The 10,025-nt window shown below is 41.5% G+C and overlaps 1 protein-coding gene across 1 annotated transcript in view; it reads right to left on the reverse strand.

The window, feature by feature from the left end:
- Nucleotides 1–7,141, reverse strand: part of LOC115377544 (neutral ceramidase-like) — an 18,817-nt gene extending 11,676 nt beyond the window's left edge. The window contains 8 exon segments of the mRNA XM_030077355.1: nt 1,533–1,653; nt 2,333–2,410; nt 3,078–3,205; nt 3,534–3,710; nt 3,836–3,979; nt 5,185–5,205; nt 5,207–5,265; nt 7,012–7,141. Coding sequence (XP_029933215.1) covers nt 1,533–1,653; nt 2,333–2,410; nt 3,078–3,205; nt 3,534–3,710; nt 3,836–3,979; nt 5,185–5,205; nt 5,207–5,265; nt 7,012–7,141 — 858 coding nt within the window.
- Between the last annotated feature and the right edge of the window lie 2,884 nt (nt 7,142–10,025).

Consider the following 10,025-nt stretch of genomic DNA (forward strand, 5'->3'; position numbering starts at 1 on the left):
TGTTCAGGGTCTTATTGTTGTTGTGTTTAGAGGTCTTGTTATTTTGTGTTCAGGGTCTTGCTGTGTTGTGTTTAGGGGTCTTGTTGTTGTTAGGTTTAGGGGTCTTGTGGTGTTGTATTTAGGGTCTTGTTGTTGTGTTTAGGGTCTCGTTGTATTTAGGGTCTTGTTGTTGTGTTTAGGGTCTCGTTGTATTTAGGGTCCTGTGTTTAGGGTCTTGTGTTTAGGGTCTTGTTGTTGTATTTAGGGTCTTGTGTTTAGGGTCTTGTTGTTGTGTTTAGGGTCTTGTTGTGTTTAGGGTCTTGTGTTTAGGGTCTTGTTGTTGTGTTTAGGGTCTTGTTGTTGTATTTAGGGTCTTGTTGTTGTATTTAGGGTCTTGTGTTTAGGGTCTTGAGTTGTGTTTAGGGTCTTGTTGTTGTATTTAGGGTCTTGTTGTATTTAGGGTCTTGTGTTTAGGGTCTTGTTGTTGTGTTTAGGGTCTTGTTGTTGTATTTAGGGTCTTGTGTTTAGGGTCTTGAGTTGTGTTTAGGGTCTTGTGTTTAGGGTCTTGATGTGTTTAGGGTCTTGTTGTTGTGTTTAGGGTCTTGTTGTTGTGTTTAGGGTCTTGTGTTTAGGGTCTTGATGTGTTTAGGGTCTTGTTGTTGTGTTTAGGGTCTTGAGTTGTGTTTAGGGTTTTGTTGTTGTGTTTAGGGTCTTGAGTTGTGTTTAGGGTCTTGTTGTTGTGTTTAGAGTCTTGTTGTATTTAGGGTCTTGTGTTTAGGGTCTTGTTGTGTTGTGTTTAGGGTCTTGTTGTGTTCAGGGTTGATGTGTTCAGGGTTTTGTTGTTGTGTTCAGCGTCTTGTTGTGTTTAAGGTCTTGTTGTGTTTAGGGTCTTATTGTGTTTAGGGTTTTGTTGTTGTGTTCAGGGTCTTATTGTTGTTGTGTTTAGAGGTCTTGTTATTTTGTGTTCAGGGTCTTGCTGTGTTGTGTTTAGGGGTCTTGTTGTTGTTAGGTTTAGGGGTCTTGTGGTGTTGTATTTAGGGTCTTGTTGTTGTGTTTAGGGTCTCGTTGTATTTAGGGTCTTGTGTTTAGGGTCTTGTGTTTAGGGTCTTGTTGTTGTGTTTAGGGTCTTGTTGTTGTATTTAGGGTCTTGTTGTTGTATTTAGGGTCTTGTGTTTAGGGTCTTGTGTTTAGGGTCTTGTTGTTGTGTTTAGGGTCTTGAGTTGTGTTTAGGGTCTTGTTGTTGTATTTAGGGTCTTGTGTTTAGGGTCTTGTTGTGTTGTGTTTAGGGTCTTGTTGTGTTGTGTTTAGGGTCTTGTTGTTGTGTTTAGGATCTTGTGGTGTTGTGTTCAGGGAGTCTTGTTGCATTGTTTTGTATACATTTGAACATTACAGTTAAACGTTAACGGCTGAATAACGACCACAGAAATAATCTCATCTGCTGATCTCACAAGCCTCCACATTTTAAATGAATCTCTAGTTTTGTATCAGGAAGTGACTGTTGTTGTTAACGATTCAGCCCCTCCCACTGTCGTCAGGTCAGCGGCGGCACACACCTGTCCAGGTAAAGCTCCTCGGTTCTTGTCCTGCTCCAGCAGGTAGGAGGCGTATCCCATGTTGTCGCTGCTCACCATCTGGTTGGTGTAGTTCATGCTGACGGCGTGGACAGCAAACCAGCTGGGGGGAGGTGGGGGGGGGTAACAGTGATGAGCAGGACCACCGTGTGGGTTTGGTTACAGATGGAGTTGAAAAAGGAGTTTTTGCATAAATTTAACATAACAGAGGGTTGTGCTTCCTCTTTGCACTGAAGCCTCATTCTGCATAAAAAGGTCATTATTGTGTAAGTTTTGTGTTGCTGCAGTTTGAAGTGCCAAGCCACGATGAGCCGGCAAAGTGCTCGTGAACGAGAGCATGAGTCGGCCAAAATGTTGATTTGATCACTTTTTTCTTTTCTTTTTCTTTTTCTTTTTTTTTTTTCAAGCAAGTAAACATCACCATCTTCCTTTTTTAAAGTTAGAATTAGAATTAGAATTCCTTTACTGACATTGCATACAAGATACAACAAAATTGTAAAATTACTTAAAAATACAATGGAATTGTAATTACTAGACTTGGATTTGCTAAACCAGGATCAGTTTTTCAGCTGTGCAACAGAGCTTTTTTAATTTTAACGCTGGATTTACTCATTTTAAACCTGGTTTTTGCTAAACTATGATTTGCACTAATCTTACATGAAATTAATCCTTGTTGATGTAACAGATTCAGCTTTTTCAAACGGCTGGCATTTGAAGTAACATTATTATAACTGCAGTATTTTTCGCAGTAGTGGCAGCAGTGAGATACTGTGTGAGTTTACCTGAGCAGGCCGATCCCGTCTCCATCCAGATCAGTGAACTTCAGCACCACCACCTGCTTGTCGGTGTTGGACTTGTACCTGAAACAATCAGACATGATAATGATAATAATAATAAAAGTAATTGCCTGCAGGGAAAGTGATGATAAGTTAAATGTTTCATCACCATGTCATATCATGTCAATTTTTTTTGACAACGATATGATATTTGTTAATATCACACAGCCTTCCATGATGCGACAGTTTCTTCTTTTTAATAGACAGAATAAAAAACATCTTCTGTTGCTCACTCTGAAATCCTCATGATGAAGAGAACTTAAACTCTTGATGTCATTCCAGCTGTGAACATTAATGATGCACATCTGTGCTTCATCACCCTGGATTTCACGATAACCTGCGAGTATTTTATTTTCAGGATGTCATTGTTTGCAGATGATGTGAGTTTTGTCTGTCGAAACTTTTTTTTCTCTGAAACTGTGAAATAGTTCCAAACGTTCTTTCTTCTCGGCCGCTGCGTGAACCCACCCGGCGCTCGCACAGTTTGAAGACGCAGGTGTCGAGTGGGATTTTCAAAATAAAGGCGTAGCGTTATCTTAAAAACGACCTGATCGATGTTTTTACTTTGCATCAGTGATAATGGATGGTTGATGATGTCATTGATACATTGATCCAGGGGGAATAATGCCTGTTTTTTTGATAAGTGGGTGGCCTCACTGATCAGCCAGCCTCCCCAGGTCACCTGTCCTACCTGTCTCTCTCCCTCTGCGGGTTGTTCAGGTAGGAGTGGGGGCTCCTGTTGATGCTGCTGTCCTCCAGATCTCCTCTGTTCATGTAGATCCGACCCGGTCTGATGTTACGGTGGGCTATGTCTATACTCTGGAAACACAAAGATTAACATGTAAGACATAATCCACTCCGAGGCTGTTTGCTACTTAATAATCCCTATTTTTATCAGACCAGCTGTCTGAAAGTCATGAAAGCAAAAAGGTCACCAGGTAGCTGCATTTTTTTTTTTTTTTTAACTCATATTATCTATTTATTTATTCATTTATTTTAAAAGAAATAAAGTGGATTCTATGCAGATGGTCAAACAAAAAGTGTCAAAATAAAACCCCACTCTTGGGCTCCTGGTTGATTAAGATTAAAATTAGCTTTATAGTTGCAGTCCTAGTGAGCGCGCACGCACACACACACACACACACACCCTGACGATGCCGTTGACCAGCGCCTGTGTGGACGCTTTGATGTAGCCCTTGCTGGTGATCATGAACAGTGTGTATTGGAAATATCCACCCAGGCCCGAGTGTGTGTGTGTCCCGCTCAGAACCACGTTGTCACGGCGATACAGGTTTCCATACTTCGCCTGCAACACCTTCAGCACCTGCACACACACACACACACACACACACACAATCAGACAAGCAAGATAGAGATTTTTTATTGAGCATGTACATGTGCTTGGAGATTGGTGTGTGTGTGTGTGTGTGTGTGTGTGTGTGTGTGCACCTCCAGCCGCAGCCTCTGTGACATCATCCCTATGTCGGCGGTGACGAAGACGACTCTCCTCTGGCCGTCGTCGATGATGAAGGCTCGGCTGTAGAGGCGGGTGTGAATCCCTGCTGCTGTCTGCTGCAAGTTAGCATAGCCCATCTGCACACACACACACACACACACACACACACACACACACACTGGATTATCAGTCTGAATGTTCAGTCAGACCTCAGATCTCTGCAGCAGAACCATAAAGATTATCAATTACCACACCCTGATGCAGATAACCATCCCCACAACACACACACACACACACACACACACACTTTCTCAGGACAAATGTCAGTGTGTGTGCAACTCTCATTTCCTCTCAAGTGGTTTAGACTTTGGAATTTGATTTCCTGCAGGTCAAACGAGGTGTGTGTGTGTGTGTGTGTGTGTAAATCTCCTGTGATGTTTTCCCATTTTCTCCTTTTAATGGGAAATCGTTTTTTTTTTTTTTTTTTTAAATGTTTTGTTACTTCTGACCAAAGGCACTTGAACACACCACGAGTCATGTTTACAGACAGCAGCTTACCGGGTGAAGACCCTGAAGGCAGCACGAGTCAGTGTGTGTTTCCAACAGGTTCACGTACTTTTACTTTACACTCCATTTTTCAGCCACTCGACTCTCTTCTCATTAGTTTGTCAAAGCTGCTGATCTGGACCAGGTGTGTTTTCAGGTGTTTCCCGGGACAAAGACTTTCTGTCTCTGAACGTCACGTTGAAAAACATCTTTTGGTACAGAACAGACACACTGATGCTGTTTAAAGCGTCAGCTTTAAATGTCTTTCATAAATTCTAAGTTTTGCAAAAAGCCTCAATGATCATTTTTCTGTCGACAGCACCAACAGCAGCACCACAGTCCCTCCAGCCCTCCAGGCTGTTTGGCTTCCAATTTATTCATTTTTATTTAATTTTACTGTTATTTATTGTTGTGTTTTTCTACTGCACACGCTAATTAGCCCGGATTACAGGCGATACAGCTCCAGGCTGACGTGCTAAACGTTTCGTGCTCTTCCTGTTTTACTTTCAGCTAAAAATATAATGTACGTTTCTAATTTCTAATTTGGACTGAGTGTATTTATGGCATTGTGTGTATTTATTGTGCTGAGCTGCTGGATGCTTAAATTTCCTCCATGAGGAATAATCTGAAGTGCAGCGCCACCAGGAGGCAGGAGGCGGTACAGCAGTGACAATCCATCATACGTAAGAGCTTTAGGGCAGCACAAAACCAGCAGCCTGAGTCCTGAGGGTCAGGGTTCGGGTCAGAGCTCAGGATGCTCTCCTGTATCCACATGATGTTTCAAACAGATACTGACCAGGGGGATCTCAGCGGGGGGGGCCGGTGCAGTCGGCTCGGCCCACGCCGATCAGGTAGGGCTCGTGCTGAGGCTCTGGACCTGCGGGGCGACAGCACTCTGGTGATCCTCCTTGACACCATAAAAGACATTTTGGATCTGTTTTTTTTTCTTCTTAAAGGAACATGTGACCATAAAAACTACATTCCTCTTTCACATGTCGTGTTTTCATGTTCCCGTTAGCATGGCGCTGACTGGCAGCAACAAGAAAACAAAAACTCTGAAGTTTGATCTCACCGACGCTTCCCTCTCTACGAGACTGCGGTCGCTGTGTTTCCATGGCAACCAGGAATCAGATGACTGAGTAACCGGTACAGGAACTGAAGACATTTTCCGTATATTTTTTATTTTATTTTAGTTAATTTTGTAACTAACCCTAATCTAGCCTCAGTTTTGGGTTTAGTTTCAGTTAACTCGAATAACCTTGGTGCAACATTCCTAGGACTGTTGCCACGGTAACGGCTCAGGTAGAGCTCCGCCCTCAGCCAGGTGGCAGCAAGCAGCTACAGATGTTTTTTTTTTTTTTCCCTTGCATCTTCATCACAGGAAACACGGAAACAAGATTATCGAGTGTTCTTCAATGAGCATGGAGCACAGAAACACAGTGTATGTGTGTGTGTGTGTGTGTGTGTGTGTGTGTGTGACAGTTTCCTTGTCCGTTCTCTTTTCCTGCACATGCTCATTGGGAAAAAGCCGTTCAGAAACACGACCTGTGCTAATCAGCCTCCTCCTCGTCCCTCTAACCCGATGATGGAAACCAGCTTTCTGCAGAGAGTAATCTGATTACTGACTCCTCGATGAATCATTAGAGTAGCCAATGAGAGTGAGCAGCCGGGGTCGGAGGCGGGGCTTCACTTCAGTCGCTCACAGCTGCTCGTGCATTTTTCTGGAAGTTCACTGGTTTGGGATGAAGTGAACGGGCGAGTGACGAGATGAAACATTAAAACTTGATTCATTCAAGACCCTTTCTGAACAAATACAGTGGTGGAAAAAAGTTTTGGGACCCCCCATGCATTTGTGAAATATTGCATTAACAAATCCCTCTTAGGTCTTCAAGTGCAATTTCTTTTAGTCCAGTCACAGCCAAAATACTAAACAAAACCTAAAAAAGCCATTCAAAACTTCAAATTGATTGGTTCCATAAAAATACACAAGAAATTTGGAGTACTGGGTCATTTTGGTAGCAGTGATGAAGGTCGTTCTTTTTATTAAAAGACCCAATTTTCATTGCCAAGCTTGGTGTCTATATAAAGCAGCACGTCTGAAAGTTCTTCAGACACAAAAATGGCTAAAACAACACGCCTGAAGAGAAAGATTACACTGTCAACTATTTAGTTTGCTTAGTTTTTCTTGTAAGCAATAAAAAAATATATATATAATTTGTATTTGTTTGGATCTGTCTAATGCAGCCACACCTTTTGAAACACAAAAAAGATTTTTCCACAAATAATAATATATTTTAATATATATAATATTTGAGATTGTGAGATTGTGTCAAATTTTAAGGGTGTCCCAAAACTTTTTTCCACCACTGTATATGGCTGATGTCTTTTTCTAAAATTCATGAAAAATGTTTACATTTTTTTTTTTAATTCACTTCAAAACATGAGGATCGTCTGTTAACTTTCATGGTAGGCTGGAAGGGGGCGGAGCCACAATCTGACATCACTGCTGGGGAGGAAAACGTCAATATCTCATATAAATGTTTCTACTTGTGTCAGTCTCTTCTTCTGCGTGTGTGTGTGTGTGTGTGTGTGTGTGTGTGTGTGTGTGTGTGTGTGTTCTTGCCTTGGCGTGTGTTCGACATGGCCGTCAGTGTGATCAGCGTCACACACACAGCCGTCATGATCATCAACAGAGCGGCCAGCGTCGCCTCCAGAGCAGAAACGCCGCAACACACAGTCCTCTTGCCCGCCATGCTGCCACACACACACACACACACACACACACACACGCACACACTGCTGTTTAGTTGAGGAGGGCCCCCACAAGTCAGGTGTCATAACCTGTCATGTTCAAATTATTGTTTCTCCATCATCATTTTTAACTCGGGGAGAAAAAGCTGGTGAGCAAATACGTAAAATATCATTGGCATTTTAGTAAACAATATTTTTTAATAATCACAAACACAAAGAAACACTACCCAAATTCACAAGATATACCAGAGAACTGTACCTATTTTTGGAAAAGTACAAGGAAACTAAATTCATAATTGTTGCGTTTAAATGTTTAAAAGATTAAAATTCACAAACGTGTCGCCTGAGGACGGCCCGCGAGCCGCAAACATATTTATAAATCATCTGAGACGGAATGATCGCACTCACCTTCAGCAGGTTGAACTCCACAGTGAATGACAGTCCAGAGTAAAGACAGCTGTGTGTGTGTGTGTGTGTATGTGTGTGTGTGTGTGTTGCAAGGGCAACACAAGCACAGAGCAAGGTCTGATCCAAGGTCTGTTTTACAGCCCGGATCAACACTGATTGGACGAGCTCACCTGTTACATAACTGACAGACAGTCTCACCTGAGGAAACAACAACAACAGAACAGCTGATGGCAAAAACAAACAAACAAACGAGATAGTTGGAAGTATTTTATGCAGTATTTTATGTACCTGAAGCAGTAGTTTAAGCAGTATTTACAACTGGCCATTTTTATGTATTTTGAGGTGTATTTATGTTGTAACTGGTGGAACCAGTGGGAGTTTAAACACATGCAGTGATTGTGTAAAAAAGCTGAAGTCAGTGCAGACTGAAAGCACAAATATCATCATTATTAGATTTGTTTTTAGTCTTTTTCCATCTTAACAATATGTCATTTTCTTGAATGCTCTTGGGACGGCGCTGCATGTTGATGTTGGCTTCAGCTCGTCTGCTGGTGAATCTTGAACTAAATGATCTTAAGGCTCATCAGGCAGGATCAGTATCATATCACAGGTGTGAGATGCAGTGTGTTGTGTAAGTGTGGTAGATTGAGAAATGTGCAGCGTCAGAGACAGGAATCTTTGGGACATGTGGACAGGAAGCAGCTGGCAGCTGCTGTGAGGAAGATAGAAGATGGAGATGTGAAGCAGAACCAGAGCAGGAACCTGAGCAGATCTGGATCTGACCTGCTGACCTGCTGAAAGGGGAACCTGCAGGACATTTAACCCCCAGAGTTTCACCAGGAGGCGCCGCTCTCTGTCAGAGGCTCTTCACACCTTTTGCTTTGTGACACTTTTCAATCTTCCAGAAGTTTGTCCTTTTCATCGAGACGCTTGAAGACCCTTTGCAAGTGAGTTTACTTTTATTTATTCAGAGGATGAGAGTTAACCCTTTGAAACCTGAGCAGATTCATTTGATTTCTTTCTAAAACATGGGAGGAAGCCAACGAGCAGCTTCACAAGCAATGACCCAACAAATCAGTAAAACATTACTGATATATAAACATGTCTTTGAGGACATACTCCCTCCTCTGTTTTTCAGTTTATTTTTTTTTTTTATGTCTAGGTCATTTTTCTTCTTTTTTTTAAAAAAAAAAGCTATTTTCCAGAGAAGCCAATAAGCAACTTAACATGAAATAGCCCTAAAAATAGCAAAATAAATAAATAAATACTTAATAAATATTTCATTATAATGATTTTAAACATGGTTTCTGGGGCATTTTCCTATAATTATAATTAATAACTTTCTTTCTGTACCTTTTTTCTATTTCACTTTTTTTTTTTTTTTTTTTTTTTACATTTATTTGTTTATTCAACATCCAGGTGATTTTCTTATAACCTTTTACAAACTTCTTTAAATTTTCAGTTATTTCTTGGTTAATTGCTCATTGCTTTTTTTCCGATATTTTTGACAGAAGTCAAGCCAGTGTGTTCAGGATTCAAAGGGTTAATTCTCAAGCTCAAATCCCCCTGAAAAGAAAAATGTCTTCATTTTAAGATTTATTTAGTCATCTGAAGTTTATCTGATGCTGCTGAGAGACGCATTAAACACTGCAGCTTCCAGTCCAGGTGCACAGGTGTAACAGCTGGAGCTGCTGCTCTCTGCTGCAGCGTTTTTCACAACAAGACATTTTCTCCATCAAAAGCTGTTTCTTCATCTAGAGTTTTCTGTAAATCTGTCTGTAAGGTCTGAATGGAAATGTTGACATGTGAGCGTGGCCTCGACATCAGTTTGACTCCAGAGTCAAACAAAATATCTATCGCCATTACGAAGACGTACAGAAGAGCAGCGACCATATGTCACAGGGTCTACGTTGGTGGGCGGAGAATTGCTCAGTGTGTTTTGCAGAGGTGTGTTGGACACACATGCACTGCGTAGGAAATGCGTGCTTCGCACAACCCCCGTACGCGGAAACATAATCCGGCCTTTACCCAGATAAACATCATATTCTATTGTTGGTCTAGGCAGCTAGAGCAGGCAGCGCAGGAAAGCAGCTCTCTGCTGTCCTGCAATAGGCCATCTATGAGCATTATTTATGGGTATTGAAATAAATAAATATGCAATTACATGCATGTGCCTGTAATGATGGTATTTATTTATTTATTTTTTTAAATCTCACACTACTATAATAAGGCAGCCGGTAGTTCCGTGTACTACAGAACGTGCCCTTTGAGATTTGAGACTTGAGCACCTGCCCCCCAGAATGTCTGTGCACGCCACTGACAAGCAACAACTTAAAAATAATGACATTTTAGTTCTTGTTGTCAGTGTTTCTGACCACACAGAAAGAAGCAGCTACGCCCTGCTGGTTCTTCATGGTGACAGTGCACCATGTGTAACCAGCACTCACTGTCTCAGCATGAAGTAACAAAAATATAAAA

Source organism: Myripristis murdjan, chromosome 19 (genome assembly GCF_902150065.1).
Source record: "Myripristis murdjan chromosome 19, fMyrMur1.1, whole genome shotgun sequence".
NCBI classification, from domain to species: Eukaryota; Metazoa; Chordata; class Actinopteri; order Holocentriformes; family Holocentridae; genus Myripristis; species Myripristis murdjan.